Source organism: Cebidichthys violaceus, unplaced genomic scaffold, assembly GCF_023349555.1.
Source record: "Cebidichthys violaceus isolate CVI_PGR_0920_01 unplaced genomic scaffold, fCebVio1.0.p SCAF_17, whole genome shotgun sequence".
Taxonomy (NCBI): domain Eukaryota; kingdom Metazoa; phylum Chordata; class Actinopteri; order Perciformes; family Stichaeidae; genus Cebidichthys; species Cebidichthys violaceus.
Window position 1 is genome coordinate 13712302 of NW_027176340.1, and position 19451 is coordinate 13731752.

At 42.8% G+C, this 19451-nt stretch overlaps 2 protein-coding genes across 4 annotated transcripts in view; both read left to right on the forward strand.

Moving 5' to 3' along the window:
- plxnb1b (plexin b1b) overlaps positions 1–12889 on the forward strand; it is a 121577-nt gene extending 108688 nt beyond the window's left edge. For both annotated transcript variants that reach the window (XM_068712666.1, XM_068712667.1), the window contains 12 exons: positions 69–135; positions 2664–2810; positions 2949–3114; positions 4429–4532; positions 4622–4706; positions 5293–5459; positions 8289–8449; positions 8633–8780; positions 9021–9085; positions 9764–9839; positions 9920–9994; positions 10633–12889. In XM_068712666.1, the coding sequence (XP_068568767.1) occupies positions 69–135; positions 2664–2810; positions 2949–3114; positions 4429–4532; positions 4622–4706; positions 5293–5459; positions 8289–8449; positions 8633–8780; positions 9021–9085; positions 9764–9839; positions 9920–9994; positions 10633–10737 (1366 nt within the window). In that variant the 3' untranslated portion in view covers positions 10738–12889. The remainder of the gene's footprint in view (positions 1–68; positions 136–2663; positions 2811–2948; positions 3115–4428; positions 4533–4621; positions 4707–5292; positions 5460–8288; positions 8450–8632; positions 8781–9020; positions 9086–9763; positions 9840–9919; positions 9995–10632) is intronic.
- Positions 12890–13313: 424 nt separating this feature from the next.
- Positions 13314–18552, forward strand: si:dkey-19e4.5 (UBA_like_SF and PTH2 domain-containing protein). Of its 2 annotated transcripts, XM_068712669.1 has the most exons (8): positions 13999–14143; positions 14393–14459; positions 14547–14654; positions 15458–15529; positions 15642–15716; positions 16229–16326; positions 16772–16886; positions 17062–18552. In XM_068712669.1, exons 3-8 carry the CDS (start codon positions 14553–14555, stop codon positions 17146–17148), a joined length of 549 nt encoding a protein of 182 aa, XP_068568770.1. In that variant the 5' UTR covers positions 13999–14143; positions 14393–14459; positions 14547–14552; the 3' UTR covers positions 17149–18552. The 2 variants fall into 2 exon arrangements, with proteins under 2 accessions (XP_068568769.1, XP_068568770.1); XM_068712668.1 differs by lacking the exons at positions 13999–14143; positions 14393–14459 and adding an exon at positions 13314–13565.
- Positions 18553–19451: the final 899 nt, after the last annotated feature.

Below are 19451 nucleotides of genomic sequence, written 5' to 3' on the forward strand. Positions count from 1 at the left end.
AAGAAGTGGTCATAGGTTAAAGGTGTTAAAGATGAACAGCAGGGATTAAAACGATTTCTTCTCTCCAGAACGGAGACGGTGGTGGAGAAGCTGCTGACCAACTGGATGTCCATCTGCCTCTACGCTTTCCTCAGGGTAGGTCACGAAAAACACCAAGGTGTTAGGACCACCAAAAGGGACATGTTTTTAAGTTTCCTTTAAGTTATTTTAGTAACATTTAAAAAAGGGGAGGAGCCAGACATTCGGGGCTCAACCCAGACCTAGGGAGGAGGGGGTCGAGGGGCATTTTTGTTTCTATTTACGGCAGCTATATGCACTATTTTTCAAGCCATTTGATCTTAGAATACTTACAAATCTGATAATAGGATGCCTAAAAGTCCTTAGCGAAAAACATGATACTTGTAAAAACATGAAAAAAAATCACCCTGTAGAGCCAATGTCCTATTTATTCTCTCAGCAGACATAGTATACATATAGTCTATCCGTATTTCAAAAAACTTTCTTTCCATACAGTGACTATTCCCTATAAGTTTCTGCTGCATCTTTCTATCCTCCAGGTGTAACTCTGTGGGGAGATCATGCGTTCGGTTGTGTTTGTGTGCATCGGTCTGTCTGTCCATGGCTCATTTGGCATACTACTGGACCCATCAGCCTGATATTTTCTGTGCTCATTTTTCACTTAATGCACAAGGACCTCTTGTGGTTGCGGTGATTCATAATTTTTGAAAAACCTATTATATTATTGTTTGTTTTACTGTCACTGATTGCTGACTCATCACTCTTCTTAACCGGCCGGTAGGGGCTGCATGTGATCCACACCTGCTTCAGTAGCAGAAGGCATTTCCTGCAATCGGCTTGGCTAAAAACAAGCAGAGATGGGCAAAAATACATCAAAATGTATTTTGATACAAAATACAAAATACCCCTCAAATAAATGTATTAAAATAAAATACAAAATACTGGTGCCAGAAAATGTAACAAAATACAATACATGTATTTTGTATTTAAAATATAGGAAATACTTTTTTCTGGGTTTTCTGTTTTCTCACAATTTGGTATAGCAGACCATTCAGGTTTGGGTTATATAATGTACACAAAGCTCTGGTGAACCCCATAACAAGGAAGAACAGTCACAGAATGTCAGTGTAACTAAGTAAAGCTATTAAAAGACAACAACTTGATTGATTATGTGTGTGTATATATATATATATATATATATATATATATATATATATATATATATATATATATATATTTGTTAATGGGACTTAACAGCCCATAAACTTTGGCTTTGTATCAACAAGAAAATATTCATCACATATGAATAGCATCACACAGTAGGCCTATGTATACTATAAAAGCAAAATATAGAATTAAAACCAGTTGTACACAGGTAAAGAGCCTAAATAAATGACTGTACTGAGACATGTTGTCCACCTGGCCAACTGTAGAATGTATGAAATAATAAAACTAAGAATACTTTCAAAATATGCTTTTTAAATAAAAATAAATTGGATATTTAATGTTATTTAGATTGTTTTAACAAATGGACATCTACTGTCATAGCCTGGCTAACTGTGAACTATATTATCAGCCAGTAATTGATATGGCATTATGACATTCACATTGAGAAGATAGAGCATCACTTGTAATACAGTGCAAGATTAGATGGTCAGACGTCTCTTGATAAGGTTATCATGAACATACAAGCTCCCAATCTCCCTCTTCCTATAGCTAGCTACTCGACTGACAAGCTAACTTGCTAAACACTGGCTATGCACTAGCCTAGACAGCATGCATTAGCATGTTAGCATCTATCGCTAGCTTGATATTATAACCATCACCATGTATATACAATAGGCTATGTAGCCAGACCCAGACATAAATTATACATCAAGCTAGTTGACATCTGTCACACTCAGATAAAATATTGACCTTGACAGACAATCCGTTGAACTTGAAGATCTGAAGGCTGAACTCGTGAACTGTTTTTTGATTCGTGGAGAAAGTATTTTGAGTATTTTAATTACAAAATGACTCCACTCTAAAGTATTTTGTTACAAATTACGTTAGATTTTTATTGGCCCTATCAAATACAAATTGCAAAATACTCAAAAGTAATTGAAATACGTATTTCAAATACAAGTAATAGAAATACTGCCCATCTCTGAAAACAAGCCTTACCTGGTCTGTTGCAGGCCACATTCTGGCCTTTGTCGTGTCTCAAAGACTGACATGGAAAAGTTTTGGTCTAAGTTTGAACTGGAGCTTCCGCAGATTAAGTCCATGTTAGTCTATCAGTTCACATGGCTTTGTGTAAGTGTTAATGGAAAATAAAAAAGATGAACCAGGTGAATTACCTATGTAATTATGTATATGTTAGTTCTTCTGTTAGAACCATAAGGCCACTGTATTTATCATGTTTGAAAAGTAATGTGAAGTTGCAAGTCACCGATTTAAAGAATGTCCTTGTGATTTGAGACCTTTGTTGTCGCCTGTAGAGTGCTGGGCCAGTGCTAATTGACTTGTGTGTGTGTGTGTGTGTGTGTGTGTGTGTGTGTGTGTGTGTGTGTGTGTGTGTGTGTGTGTGTGTGTGTGTGTGTGTGTGTGTGTGTGTGTGTGTGTGTGTGTGTGTGTGTGTGTGTGTGTGTGTGTGTGTGCAGGACTCAGCGGGGGAGTCTCTCTACATGCTGTTCAGGGCCATAAAGCACCAGGTAGATAAAGGGCCGGTGGACGCTGTGACCGGCAAGGCCAAGTACACCCTCAATGACAACCGCCTGCTGCGAGAGGACGTGGAGTACAAGACCCTGGTGAGGAGCACTCTGACTTCAGACCAAATGATCGTTGGCATCTAATTAAAGAGTCCCAGACATCCACCTCGACCTCCAGGTAGTTTCGTTATTCCCCACCTCCATCCTCTCACCCCTCTTTTCACTCTTCCCCCGCAGACACTGAATGTGTTGGTGCAGGGCGGCGGAGTGAACGAGAGCCAGCCGCTGCCCTCCAAAGTGCTGGACTGTGACACCATCACACAGGTGAAAGAGAAGCTGCTGGATCAGGTGTACAAGGGCACCTCCTTCTCCCACCGACCCCACGCAGACTCATTGGACCTGGGTGAGAGTTTGTACACTGTGCATCACAAACCTGCCGCTGAAAGGGAGCAGTGTGTAGGATTTAGTGATATCTAGTGGTGAGGTTGTAGACTGCAGCCAGCTGAATCCACCTCCACTAATCCCTCCGTTTTCAAGCGTGTACCACAGTGGTCTTCAGGTAACATCAAAACCTGAAAGGCTCTCTAGAGCCGGTGTTTCATAGTTTCAGGTGATTACACAGCAATGAAAACATAGTTGTGAATACTATATTCCATTTCTGCTAATACATCCCCCTGCACTCTGACCCTTTAAATCCATTCTAGCATTTTTTCTATTCATACTTAAATGAGAGAAAATATGAATTGGTTCACTTGCCTTTAAGGGTTTTCTGTTCCATTTGTTGAGCTGTGGTGCCCCCTACTGCATGACACATTACATTACATTACAGTCATTTAGCAGACGCTTTTATCCAAAGCGACTTACAATAAGTGCATTCAACATTGGTAATCAAAAGAACTACTAGTCACCAGAAGTCATAAGTACATCTCCTTTTCCAAACAATCATCTAAGAGCATGAAGCAGAGCATAACTCAGAGCCAAAGTACAGGGCAGAAACAAGAAAAACAGTTAGTGCAATAAGTAATACGAATACAATAAGTGCAACAAGCTAGTATGAAAACAATAAGTGCTAAGTGGAAGGCTCAGGGTAGCACTTCCTGAAGAGGTGGGTTTTCAGCCTGCGCCGAAAGATGGGCAGCGACTGCTGTCTTGACGTCAGTGGGAAGTTCATTCCACCACTGTGGGGCCAGGACAGAAAACAGCCGTGACCGGGTCGATCGGCCGCCAGGACCTCTGAGCGACGGGGCAACCAATCGCCCCGAGGCAGCAGAGCGAAGTGGTCGGGCGGGGGTGTAGGGCTTGACCATGGCCTGGAGATAGGAAGGAGCTGTTCCTTTCACTGCCCTGTAGGCTAGCACCAAAGTCTTAAACTGGATGCGAGCTCTTACAGGTAGCCAGTGTAGAGAACGGAGAAAGGAAGTTGTGTGGGAGAACTTGGGAGAACTTGGGGCAAATATGTACAAATAAATACAAGGACAGTCCGTTCATTGGTCCGTCTTTCACCCAAGTTCTCATCACGTTAAATGACAATGTGTGCTGTTAATACCGAAAGAACCACAACTGACCAAAACACCAGCGTGAATAAATACTGGAAAAGCACCTGCAAGTGTGTACGCAAATATATTCCATTTAGTTAATCATGTAACCATCACATACTCCCACTTTTTAAGGGTTTACATGCTGTGTGCTCACCTTGTGGCTGCTGTGTGTCGTTCAGAGTGGCGCTCCGGTGTTGCCGGTCATCTCATCTTGTCGGACGAGGACTTGACGTCGGTGGTTCAGGGCAACTGGAAACGCCTCAACACGCTGCAGCACTACAAGGTCAGAGGCCACACTCCACTACCACTATTGTAAAGGGGGTTTGTGATGTAGTATATGATACAACTGTATAAGTTTGTGTTGTTCATCAGGTCCCAGACGGTGCGACGGTAGCGCTGGTCCCTCGCCACACCAAACACATCCACCATGACAACCACGACTACGTGGCGGGAGAGAGTGAGTTAACGTGTGAACAGCGTTGTAGTAAATAATAATTATCCTCATGGGGATCAAACTGCCACCTAAAAACCAACAGAATGTTAGCCAACCACCTCTCCACGTGTACAGGTTTAACAGCAACATTCGACAATCAGTCGAATAAGATTCAACTACCTAAATTCATACACTTCTACCACTCTCTACTAGTTTGTAAAGTAAGTCTTGACAGCAGAACATGCCTTACTTTGACTGTTTGTATAACTATCACTTTGTCACTGATTTCACTCTTCACAAGAGGACCCTGGTGGTTAGAGCTGGATGTCTGTCCCAGAGGTTGTAGTGTTGTTCACAGTTTAAAGTAAATGGGCCGATCCACTCATTTAGACACGAAACATCGAAACTGCAGAGCACTCGTGCTGCGAATAGTATCTTTGTAATTGTTTTCATTGACACCAGATTTCTTTATAGTCCAAGTGAATCCCTATAGATTCCCGTAATAGTTTTTGATTTATCAAACCTGAAGATGGTGAGCTTTGTGTATATCAGAGCACCGCTAGTCGGTGAGCTGTACTAAGTGAAGCTTGTGAAACATTGACCCGTGCAGAAACTCCCATGCTGGAGGATGCAGATGAAGGAGGAGTGAGGCTGTGGCATCTGGTGAAAGCCAGCGAGGAGCCCGAGCTGCCCAAACACCGCAGAGGCAGCCTGAGGGAGAGAGAGAGGGCCAAGGCCATCCCGGAGATCTACCTGACCCGCCTGCTGTCCATGAAGGTACACACACACACACACACACACACACACACACACACACACATATATACTGGAATGTACATTTTATATAGCTGTGTGAGTTTGGTATATAATCATTCACGTGGGAATCCAGCAACAACAGTCACTCATATCCAAGTCCTTATATATAGATTATATATAGATGTCATGATATCAGATTTTCACTACACAATAAAAGTAAGTCACAATAACAATATTATTGCTTCTACAAGAAAATAATATTAATAACTTGACTAGTCAAATTTATAAATTCATCTTTAACTTTGTTATTAACACATTGTCAGCACTTGGTCAGTGGCCCTACGCTTTGAACTATGACGCACTAGGTTCCCCTCTAGTGTCAGTTTCCACTCGTTACATGTATAGTGCTTTTCAAAATAAACTTCTATGTTCACAGGAAATGCACAGTTTCTGCTGGTCACATGTATAGTGCTTTTCAAAATAAACTTCTAGGTTCACAGGAAATGCACAGTTACCGCTGGTTACATGCCTACAGTCTCTTCTCAAAATTCAGTTTGTATCTCTACTTGGTTTGTTTTAGAACAATGGTACTTTTATTATGTTTTGAGCTGGCCTTAGTTAAGTACTCGGTTACCTAACTAATAATTAAAGTGAACTGAGTCCATGTTGACTTTGATTCACGCGGGACATCAACAGCAGTCTCCTAGGTGAAGGTCCTGTTTGTTTGACCCTTCCAACCTCCCCCCTCACACAAAATGTCTTTCTCTATATTCTACGTCAGTTGCTGCAACCTAATAATGACACAGGAGCGCTTACATTGGAGTTAGCTGAAAGCCCGTTGAAGGGTGCTGAAGGGTGCCTTGTTATCAGACACTGACCAAGCCTCTGTATTTGAGTAGTCGGGAGTGAGAGTGGGTTTTTATAATGTGCGTTTTTTTCTCTTATTTTGGTAATTGAATTACAGTCTGAACAGAAGTGTCGGGAGGTGGAGAGAGACTCTGTAACCTTAACTGTACAAAGGCGGGATTTCAGGGTTATTTCCACACTGTTAACATACAATGCCTATAAAAAGTATTCACCCCCCTTGGATGTTTTCCCTTTTGTTGCTTTTATACATGAAATCATGGTCAGTATAATTCGGCTTTTTGACAAGAATTTGCAAAAAAAGCTTCTTTCATGTCAAAGTGAAAACAGATTTTTATAAACTAATGTCAATTCATTAAAAATATATAGTGTAAAATAAGTGTTTGCATAAATATTCACCCCCTTTAAAGTGACTGACCTAATTCAACAGAGGTCCAGCTAGTTGATGCCAGCAGTGTCACAAGTAGTGAAATGGAGATCACCTGAGTGCAGTTGATGTGTGTCAAGTGATTGTAGTATAAAAACACCTGTGTCTGGGAGGCCCAGTTCACCAGTATTCCTGCTACAATTGCAACATGAAGACAAAAGAACACTCCAAGCAACTCCGAGAAAAGATCATTGAAAAGTATAAGTCAGGAGATGGCTACAAAAAGATTTCCAACTCAATGGACATCCCACAGAGTTCAGTTAAATCCATCATTAAGAAATGGAAGGCGTACGGCACTTGTTTATATCTGCCTAGAGCTGGCCGTCCTCACAAACTGAGTGACCGGGCAAGAAGAAGAGTGGTGAGGGAGGCCACCAAGACACCTACGACCACTCTGAAGGAGTTAAAAGCTTCAGTGGCTCAGATGGGAGAGACTGTACATACAACAACTGTTGCCCGGGTCCTTCACCAGTCGAAGCTGTATGGAAGAGTGGCAAAGAGAAAGACACCGTTGAAAAAATTTGCCCAAATGCATGTGGGAGACTCCAAGGTCAATTGGAAGAAGGTTCTTTGGTCTGATGAGACAAGAATTGAGCTTTTTGGCCATCAGACTAGACGCTATGTTTGGCGAACACCAAACACTGCACATCACCACAAACACACCATCTCCACCGTGAAGCATGGTGGTGGCAGCATCATGCTCTGGGGATGCTTCTCAGCAGCAGGCCCTGGTAGGCTTGTAAAGGTAGAAGGGAACATGAAAAATATCGCCAAATCCTGGAGGATAATCTGACTCAGTCTGCAAGAGAACTACGACTTGGGAGAAGATTTATTTTCCAGCACGACAATGACTCCAAGCATACGGCAAAAGCTACACAGAAATGGTTCAAAGACAACAAGGTGAATGTTCTGGAGTGGCCAAGTCAAAGCCCAGATCTCAAGCCAATCGAGAATTCGTGGCTGGACTTGAAAAGAACTGTTCACGGCCGATCCCTGAGAAACCTGACAGAGCTTGAGCAGTTTTGCAGGAAGAATGGAGATAAATTGCAGTGTCCAGATGTGCCGGCCTGATTGAGACATATCCAAACAGACTCAGTGATCGCAGCCAAAGGTGCATCTACTAAATACTGACCTGAAGGGGGTGAATATTTATGCAATCATTTACTTTACCTTATATATTTTTAATTAATTAACATTATTTTGTAAAAATCTGTTTTCACTTTGATATTAAAGAGGTTTTTTTTGCAAATTCTTGTCAAAAAAGCCAAATTATACTGACCATGATTTCATGTATATAAGCAACAAAAGGGTGAAACATCCAAGGAGGGTGAATACTTTTTATAGGCATTGTATGTGCATTATGAAGATGATATCACTATTTCATTGTTTACACATCAATGTCGTCATCAATACTGGTATACAACAGCCACCCTCATGCCGCCCACAGTGAACACATTGACACATTGCGTACATTGTTGGGCACTGAATCCTTTTGACTCTCCTTCCCTCCTCCTCCTCCTCCTCCTCCTCCTCCTCCTCCTCCTCCTCCTCCTCCTCAGGGGACGCTGCAGAAGTTTGTAGACGATCTGTTCACTGTGATCCTCAGCACCAGTCGTCCCGTTCCACTGGCTGTCAAATACTTCTTCGACCTGCTGGACGACCAGGCGGGACAACACGGCATCTCCGACCCGGAGACAATACACATATGGAAGACCAACAGGTAAAGCATGGACACATAAAGGAGATGAGTATGACACTGTCCAGGAATGTGAAGGGTTCAAAGAGATATTAGATTTTTACCCACGGATCAATTGTATTTCATGTTTGAAACGATGAGTTCCAACCACTTCAAGCTGGATGTTGTAACAAGTTAGTGGTTCTAACGTTTCCTCTGCCTCTCCAGTCTCCCTCTGCGTTTCTGGATCAACATTGTGAAGAACCCTCAGTTTATCTTTGACGTCCAGGCGTCGGACCACGTGGACGCCGTGCTGACTGTCATCTCCCAGACCTTCATGGACTCCTGCACCATCGCTGAGCACAAGCTGGGACGGGTGAGGCCGGATGGGAGCAAAGCAGACGCTTCATGCTCATCGCAGCTGAGAGAGGACTGATTTAAAAACCCATTGTTATTTCAGATAGTTGTTTGGGCTTTTCAGTCGGCTCATTTTCTACTACTGAAACACAACAAAAGGCTTTTTCAAATACAGAGTGGAAGACAGGAAGGAAAAGTTGAGGCGGTTATTGATGCTTGTTGACTTTGCCCTCCCTCTCTTTGGTTGTCTTTGTGACAGGACTCTCCCATCAACAAGCTGCTGTATGCCAGAGACATCCCCCGCTACAAGCAGATGGTAGAAAGGTGGGTTCACATTCTAAAACCTACACCAAGTATTACTTATAATGCATTATTAACTAACTTATGACACTATAAAGCATGTTTTAATGACTAATGAGGTCAAGTATCATAATACTTCATAACTGCTGGTCACTCACTAACATTTGGATTTGCAATGATCATAGTGTATTATAATCCCCATAGTTGTGATACATTTCAATGTTTTTATAATGCATCGTAATCATACATTATAATGGGATTATAAATGACTCTAAGTGGCCATTATTTGCTTTAAGTAAAGCCAATAATTCAGTCTATGCAAGAATACATTTTCACTTTACTCAAAGCAAACAATAACCACTTGGAGTAACTTATAATCACATTATAATATATTACAACTACGGAGATTATAATACACTAGGATCCTCGCAACAAAAACTTTGAATTTATTAGTCATTAAGTGCTTTATTAAATGGTATGGTTGTTGTTATAAAGCATAATGAATGTCTAAGTACCTATGATTATTACAATTACACTATAAGTAGATTACAACGCATTATAAGTATGTTTGTAGTTAGCTCATTTCCTCCACATTTCTTGAAGCTCTCTCTGTTAGTATGAGATATGCTTTCTTCGTCTTATTAAAGCTGTGTGTTTTCAGTCTGTCGTGTGTGGAGTTGATCACAGCTGCCTTCCTTGCAGGTACTACGCTGACATCAGGCAGACCATCTCAGCCAGCGACCAGGAGATGAACTCCGCTCTGGCCGAACTGTCCAGGGTGAGCGAGCGCAGCCTCAGCTTGGAGAGCCGTCCACAGACCCACAGGTGGACGTCTAACCGGCATGCTTTGTGTTTCAGAACTACTCCGGAGAGCTCAACTACCTGGTCGCACTGCACGAGCTTTACAAGTACATCAACAAGTACTACGACCAGGTGTGTTTATCGCTCTGTCAGTGTATCGCGGTGCAACACAGAGATGTGATGATGTGCTCAGTGAAGTCCGATCAACAACAGCTTGCTTACAGCATTTGTGTTTACACTGAATTCTGGAGGTCGGTGTGAGATATCAAATGTAAATTTCTCAATATGTAGATGAGGAGCGTGTTAGAGGCATTGCACGTACAAATGTTAATAGAGAATGTGTTTTATATCGAAAGAGGAATAAGTAGCTTCTTCTTCAGTCAGGTCTTCTCATCTGAATTTGTTCATATAGAATAAAAATGACCTGGCCACATAGTAAAACTGTCCACTGAAGTGAAAGCTGGTCAGGTGGACAACCATGAGTTTTTTTAGATGATAGACAGTATAGTATAGTCAATATATTTGTTTTATTTGATGTATTTAGGATCTATCTTTCGATCCACAGTTTGGAAAAGGAAAACTCATTTAAAGGGAAAATACAACTGCTACTTTGTTCTATCAGTTTGAACTTATTGGTCATGTGGTTTATTGTGTTTTTATTTAGTCTATCTTTCGGTACGTTTCTGCTAATGGGAACAATGCATCTTATTTCTGTGTTGTCATCTCTCTCTCTCTCTCTCCCCCTCCCCCCATCACCGTGCCGTCCTCAGATCATCACGGCTCTGGAGGAGGACCCCACGGCCCAGAAGATGCAGCTGGGCTACCGGCTGCAGCAGATCGCGGCCGCTGTGGAGAATAAAGTCACCGACTTGTGACAGAGGAGAACAACCAACAGAGCCGCAGCAAATGGAGCGGGCCGGAGAGCGGGAGGTGAATCTAGTGACGGGCGCCCTGCAGGTTGAACTGAAAAGCAGGAGAGCAACAAAGCCTTCCTTCTTCAGGAGGGAAAGGTTGGAGGGAAGGAGTCGTGGGTTTTGAAGGAAACGACAAGGATCAGAAGTTAACGTAGAGGATCCATCTGTGACTTCAGTCCGGACACGAGAAGCAGGACAGCACATGGACTCGAACAAAGACGTCTGCTGTCCCCGCATTAACTTCGTGAAGAGACATGATGTAGCAGCTTCTCCAGCTGGTCTACAGTCAGCTGATCTGATCTGATCTGAAGACTGATTCCAGTGTGATTCTAAAGTCACCTTTTCCCCTCCGAGTCCATTTTATGAAGCAGTACCTTATGCCTTGTGTGCTTCTCGCTGCTGTATGGTCAGAAGTAATTTCTGTGTGTGTGTGTGTGTGTGTGTGTGTGTGTGTGTGTGTGTGTGTGTGTGTGTGTGTGTGTGTGTGTGTGTGTGCGCGCGCGCAGTTATCCATATTGCCCTGGTTGTCAATCTACACCTCGTACTGTCAAATGTCTGGTTCCTAGTACAAAGTTTTACCGGTTGTTATATTTTAGATGTTGAAACCTGAGCTTCAATATTATGTCTCTGTAATGGTCACTAAATAGTTTTTAAGCCCCTTTTTTTTAAGCCAATCAGCCAGGGTTTAATAAGTCACTGCCACTCTACCTCAGCCTGTTGTGCTGCACCAGACACCAACGCTACCGTGTTCATTTCACCAGCAGCACAGACTCGCCCTCACATACACATACATCACACCTGCTGGTGGTACAGACCTTTTCTATTTTTTTTTATTTTCTTTCCTCTGTGTGAGATTGGAAATCAGAGGCTGCTCGTTGGCGCATTTTATTTGGTACTTAAACCCCGACTGAGTGACCGTTTACCATGTTTTTGTTTTCTTGCTTTTATACTTATTCATGTGTCTATAGTGTACAAGTCACTGGAAAGATGTTAGAGGAACAAACAAAAAAATCCTTCCATTAAGAAACTCCGAGGAGTAAAATCCTAGTGCGCACCGCAGTGTTTTTTTGTGTCAGCAGTTCTATTTTGTACATTTTTAAACATTCCTTTTAGGTTTTAAACGGTGTATTGAAATCATGGTTGGCCTTGTTCCACTCCAAGCCGAGGTGATGGTACTTGTTGTTTTTTGTTGGTATTGACGTCATGGTGGGTGCACAGTTCTGGTATTGAACACAAGGTGTGCCACCAAGGTGGCACTGCATCACGTGCTGGAGGTATGTATGGTATTTTGTATTTACAGGTTATGCATTGATTATGCTACTACTGGTTCAGTGGGTCGATCTTATCCCACTGCTCCTCTTTCAGTTAGAGCACAGAGACCTTATGTACCTGAGCTGATGTTTGCAGATGTTTCTTTTATTTAACTGAACAAAGACGGAGAAGGCTTCCTAGGGGTTAATGGAGCTGTGTTTGTTGGACATTTGTTGATGCTGGATCTATTAACCCCTTTCAAATAGTTTCCCACAGCACGGCCCTTTGTGGTTGGATTGGGGCTTCATTCAGGTTCATATTTAGGTTTTGGTTAAGCATTGCAGAGGTTCGAGTGAATGCCGCGGGAAAGCCAGATTGACAGAGACTCGGACTTTGTGCCAACTTTGATGCAGTTTGTCAACGCTCAGCTCAGTGCAGAGTAGTCTCTACTTAAAGTCAAGACTCTTTCATACCCAGCCCCAGGAATCAGTGACCAAAAACGGAGATGACAATGTAGCCCTTAGATTTATTACTATATTACTTAATACACAAGCAACCAATGACTGATGTGAACGGATGGTTTGTTCCGTCACACACAGTCAGCTCAGAGAGGCGTGAATGCTCAGTCATGATGAAGACAAGCCATTGAGGGAAACTATAACTGTCGTTAGGCTGTATAAATTTGGCGATGTAGAGCAGGCTCTGCAAGGAGCAGTTTTAAGGATGTTTCTTATTGTGTGTGTTAATATCATTGTACATACTGACCTAAAAATGTAACTGTAGTGGTTTAACCTGTTAAATAAGAGAAGGCGCAAATTCTCACAGATGCTGATGTAATAAAATATTCTTCAAATTATCAAAATGTTTGCATGTGAGTGAGTGTATCAGGGCTTGATCACAGCTGTATTAATGGACAGGATGCCTCTGATGGTGGATATTGTCTGGGGCCAGATCATCTGATGCTGTGCGTGTTCACGAGGCGGAGATTACCATGGAGACCAGGACGCTAAGATGAAGACAACCAAGTCGATGCTTGTTTAACAAATAAACCCACTGTGTACAGTGTAGCCTACTAATGACTACCGACCTGTACGCAGTGTATCGGTACTCAGCTGCAACAACGGGATAAAAAGCTAAACACTCGTCTGTTCACATGTTTAAATAATGGAAGGAATTGTCAGTGGGTTTCAGTAAAAAAGGGGGAAAAAGTCCGAATGAGATTATAAAAACGTCTTCTCGCGTGTATAACCGCGGTGACTATGACACATCTGCATTATGCACCCGCATATCATCGCTACATTCTTAATAGCACCAGAAAACCTGCACCACCGCACCCGACAAGAGGCAGCGTCCTGTGCCAACAAACACAAGGGTCCAAGATGGAGTAACGCTGAAAACTGCACAGTCGGGAATCCCACTGAATGTAATTTCACATTCAACCAGAAATTGTATCCGTCGCAGGTGAAAATCAGGACTTCCAAAAACCGTGGGGACATCACCGTCGTCGTTCCTGCTGTCAAGCTAGCTGTGCAGAACAGGTAACTACAGGCAGCTAGTTGGGCTGAAGCTAGTCCAGTTAGCAGTAGCGGCTAATGCTACCGTTAGCTACCGTACTGACAACAGCTGTTGAGTAAGGCAGGTTGTCTCCGCGTTAATGAACGGCCAAGGAAGCATTCATGTTTAGCATGTTGGTGCAATTTGGGATTCGTATTCTTCCTGAAAAGGCTAATCAGTCTAAACAAAAGCTTTCGTTGCTAACGTTAGCTGCTTTGTTCGCGATGCTAATTTGAATGATGTGTAGCTAACGTGTGTGGTGAGGTAACAGCGCTCACCTGACCAGATCAACGCTAGCTAGCTGTTAGCTAAACGGTGTCTAACTTGAACCTGTTTTGTTACACCCCAGGGCTGTCTTATCTGTGTTATTTGTTTTTAGTTAGTTTATTCTGCACATCGACTTCTCTTAATTGAAGAGAACGTCATATCACGCTCCGTTCTACACTGAATGCGGCCTTGCTTGGGATAGTAACGTACGACGTTTTAAGAAATGATGCAGTTCAATTAAATGAGTAAAAACCAACACGTTGTGACAGTTGGCAGTAGTAAAACCAGCTTTAAGGTGGGTAGTTTAAGGCTGCGTGCTTCAGTTCATTCTGTTAGCTTGTAATGTTTCCACCATCCATATGTTAAGAGAATCAGGTCTGCTCAGAGGCATGGAGAACATATGGGGAGCTATTTAATACGAGCCGGAGGAATAGAGCTGAACATGTTCCAAAGAACTCTTCAAACTTCACACTCATTGGATTGTGTGTGTGTGTGTGTGTGTGTGTGTGTGTGTGTGTGTGTGTGTGTGTGTGTATATGTATAGAGAGAGAGAGCGAGAGAGAGAGCGAGAGAGAGAGCGAGAGAGAGATCTCGATCAACTGTGGACTGAGGTATATTTAAGATGGCCAGCTTTGATGACAGTGGTGTCCTGTTTCTTGTGGGTAAGTGATGCTGAGCACGACTCTTCTTCATTACAGTCCAGAATGGAGCCAACAGAGCAGCCGGGCCCAGACTCTCAGGAGGTCAACCCTGTGTTCCTGCAGCAGCTCCGGGAGCTGGACATCCCAGAGGAGGCCGCCAAACAGGTAGGCCACAGGTTATGGCGTGTAGGCCACATTTCCATCAACATACAGTGATGATTGGGACTGTTACATTGTTACTGTGGTATAGCTGACTTTATGGTACATCAAAATGTCTTAAAGTGTATAAACATGCATACTTTCATCAGTTACTCCCTTATTTAATGGGATCTTGATAATGCACACTGCTTTTGAACTCTGCCTATATTTTAACTGTAGCTCCCTGGTAGGGATCATTCAATCACATCTTCTATGAGGGACAATGGCACTTTTCTGCTGTGAATGACCCTATTGCTGGCCTTCAATGATCAATTCTATATAATGTGAACACTGCATTACTGGACAGCTTCCATGCGCAACATTCCAATTCACCGCTGTTCCATACACAATATTATCTCACAATCAAATTCCATTGTTGATGCTAATTGTCCTCGGGGAGCGTTTCTACCAGGGTTGACTTGCCATACAGGGAATCGTATCTAACACAAGAGGGTGATTAGCGCTGCATTATATCATGATAGCATGTTAGAAGGAGAAACGCAGGATGGTAAAGGCATTTTATAGATACAATGGTAAAAAATGATTGACACAAATGATTTTAGTTAATATATTTTACTCCATCACCAATTTAAAAACTTTTAACTGAATTAATGTATTTCTGCATGCACATACAAGGAAATTGGCTGTGTTTTTTGCATCTCTCTCAATTTCTTAGTTGCTCTCTCATTGCTTAGTTGATCAGCCAAAATGGCATGGCCACGCCATCATTCACTGCTCTGACCCTTTTTCATTGTTTCTCCCCACTTCAGGCACTTCTACACACACGGAACGTGTCTGCCGAGGAGGCGGCAATGTACTACTTCAACAAGCTGGAGAATGAGGTGCCCATAAGCTAGCCTTAGTCCCCACAGGTACACCGTGGTACTTTAGACCTCACGGAGTTTGTCCAGAGCCAAATCTCAGTGTCTCCTTTTTGTCTGCTCTGACCCGCAGGAGGAGGGAGATGATGACCTCATGTTCAAGATGGTGTTTGTGGTGAACATGGACCTCGCCATGGGTGTTGGAAAGGTGAGTCCAATGTGGACTGTGTGGGATATATGCTGCGTTTGAATGCGCGGTCCATCTTAAAGAACGTGTCCTAATATTTAACAAAGGCTCAGACGTGGTTTGTTGCCCCACTGGCTAAAAATACAGGAATTACTTTTAGCCCAATATTTAATCACCACTATCTCTGGCTTTACAGTGAAGGAAAGCTGCTATCAGTGTTCTCTTATTTCACAAAACATGTCTTTAATTTGCATTAGTCTGATATTTTCCATGTTCTTCCAATAATTGATACCTACCAGAGCTCCTGGCTCTGAGTGGGAGAGTTTCTGCTCTTATCAGTTGCACAGAAGTAGTGATCTCATGCAAATAATGTTTCTAGCTTGAGTTTGCTTTCTAATAGAAAATAATGAAATTTTGAGTTTAGTAAGCAACTTTACTTGAACTTGGTCACAAGAGGCACATGAAGGCGTTGTCGGTCCAGCTGTAAACGGATTCCTGCTGAGGTGTGAGCTCAGTGCTGTGTGTTTGTGCAGGTGGCGGCCCAGGTGGGCCATGCTGCTGTGGGTCTGTACCAGGCTCTACAGGAGAAGAACAGCTGGAGGGAGATGGCCTGGAAGTGGGACCACAGTGGGTAAGACTTGCACCGTGTGTTGGTAGAGAAGATGTCACTTGTAATTTAAACAACCACTAGTGGTTTGCATTGTATACGTGAACATTAAAGATATGTAAATCTGTCAGCAGAAAGCTGCCGCTGTCAGCAGAAATCTAAAATGTTACTCCGTTAATGTGTCAGATCCTGAAGTGTTCATGCGTGTCACCCTCTAGTCTCTTGAATTTAAAAAGACAAAGCAGTCCTGCCACTGTGCAACCTTTGCTTTTACAATCATTGTTCATCATCTCTGTGTTGTGGGTTCTGTCATTGTTTGCTCTGTAGAATTGCTCAGTTCAGTCAAATGTTTCATTGCTGACACAAACATTTCTTTTTCATGCATCTTTTGTCAGAATTTATAATATAGTTGAATAATTCATTCTAACTAATGTTATTGATGTAAAATGAATGCATTGTGTTGATACAGAGCCAAGAAGGTGGTGGTCCAGGGCACCAACGTGGCTCATCTACTGGAGCTGCAGGCCCTGGCCATGAGCCTCAGCCTGCCCACCTACCTGGTGCAGGATGCAGGGATGACCCAGGTGAGGGAAATGAGACATTTTCAAAGGTATCTTGTGTGTAAATGTCTGTAGGTATTCCCAATATATCGTCAAATTACTGATACTCGTATGTCTGGTTGAAAAGCTGTTGTGTCAGCTTTGCCCAGTGGGGTGACACAAAGACAATCTCAACACAAACTCTTCTTGTCTTGGGCAGGTGGAGGCCGGGTCCCGCACTGTGCTGGCCATCATGGGCGAGGAGGAGATGGTGAACAATGTCACCGGGAGTCTGAAGCTGCTCTGAGTGGCTCAACCCCACTGTGGGTGAGGCATTGCTTTGCAGTGCCACCGTGCATCCAGCAGAGAGCAGCGTTTCCCAGCGGCAGGCAGAGTCTTGGCATGCAAGCTTGTAACAACCTTTAAAAAGAAAAAAAAAAAGAAAAAAAGAAAAGACCTAAAGAACAAGGGAAAACAAGACATGTCCCAACACCAGAAAACACACACACCCTCAGCCATTTGTTTCCCTTTCATTCTTTGTCTGAGCCGCTTAGTCGGCGTTAAGAGCAGGAGGGGAGAACAGTGGTTCACAGGGGAACGCGGGCGAAGGCAGTGGATTCATTTTTTTCTGGTGACCTTTTTCAATCAGGCCACCTACTTAGAGGAGAGTCTTAAGATTAGAATCCTAATCAAGCTTCAAACACATCTAGTCTGTGGTCCAGTTTCAGATATGGCAAAGTAAAATCATGTACTTTTGGTGGCTGACCAATATTGTAATCATGCTTATTCAAAGGGCAGTGTACTGTAGAATAATGCATCATGTCATTATAATTAGCATAGCAGATGTAGTATTTACCCTGATTCACTACTCCTGAGTGAAGAGTAACTTATTAACTCATAATGCGTGAACACTCATTTTTAACATTTAAATGATTTTGTGTCTAACTATTCTCCCAAAGATCCCTCTCCTATAGAATCAATGACATTACTCATTATTGATGAACGGCTATATTTTGTATACATTATGCCTGTTGGGGGCCATATAATGTATAATCTGTGGTGTGCCATCCTAAACAGTATGCACAGTTACTGGACTTTGTTATATTGTTTTTCTTTGTGTAAAAGGGATAAAGTCCTACATTTCTTTTTGACTTATTGGTAGAGTTTGACGGTGGAGACGAGAAGTTGTGTGGATCCAAAATTTCATGTAGTAAAGGTGTGTGTGGGCCCAACTTTATGCACTCCGACTGCCTGTGGTGGATAGTTTACACTTTTAAAGTTGGTCAATTTACAGCTCGACAGATACTCGTGTGTGTGTGTGTGTGTGTGTGTGTGTGTGTACAGCAATTCTTCTGGACCTGGTGAATAGTGGTGCGCGCTAATAATGTCAATACACACAGAAGAACGTGTGAGCTGTTGTGTGTCTATGTTCTCACTAACAAATATTTGTGGGCATGAGCTGCCTCTCCCAGAAGTCTTAGCTTATTGTCAAAGATTTTATTTGTAACAAAAATCTTTAGGAAAAAAAAAAAAAGACTGGCAGTGGCATGCACGCAATATGAAATGTACATTTGAACAGACCGTCGGAATCCCAAAGTTATGTCAATTTTAGTAACATGTCCACACTTTGATACCTCCTATGTTATACAGTCATTTATGTGAGTGCTTCATACTATGGAGACAATTAAAAAAGGCCTCCAGATAAAGTAACGAGCATCTTGAATCGTGTTTTTACTTCACGCACACACGCAAGAGCTACTTGCTGGCAGTGGACGCATTGTGGGGGAAGGGTTGAACGCAGCCATATTGCAGTGCGTGGTTACAGCACTGGCCATATGACATCGCTCTTTCACCGCAGTAACAATGGCAGTATTGTGTGTTATGGCCGCTTCCTGCCATGGGAGTCCAGCGGGAGGGACGTGTAAACATGTCCTTCACGTATCACTCTCACCACGGTCCGTGGGAAGTGATAGTGCTGGTCGTGGTTTTAACGGAACCCAAGAAGTCGACACAAAAACGGACGTGAAAGTGGCTACTTATAAGTGAAATTATTAAGTACCGTCAAAAACATGAAGTCAATGCACGTATAGGTGACCCTTTCGGCTGCTATGGGGCGTAACGTTACACGTTATATAATTAATCGACTATTACAAGAAATGCATTTTGCTTCGACTGTGTCGACACGTATTTCAAATCCATGGAAAACGGTATCTGGTTGGACTGATTCAATGTTACCGTGCGTCGTTGCATTCATCCGTGCTACCATTTTAACGGTCCGTCAGCACGTCCATCTCATTTCAAGGGGGACAGCCGACACTGTACGGGCAATAGGAGAATACTACAGCCGTATCACCGAGTTCACCTCATATGTATCCATACGCAAATGCAGCCGTCATTTTGTTTCCTAGTAATTATTTACGAAGCTCGGAGTCTTCATCAATTGTATTCTGGAAGCCGCACATCTGCAACAATTGCATTATACTGCCGTCTTAATTTCGTCGCTTGTAAGACCTGTGCAACAAATGACGTTGGCATTTATCACCGCAGCCAATCACAGTCGCCCCCCACAAGTCTCATGACAGGACAAGAAGCCAATGGCGTCACTGCGAC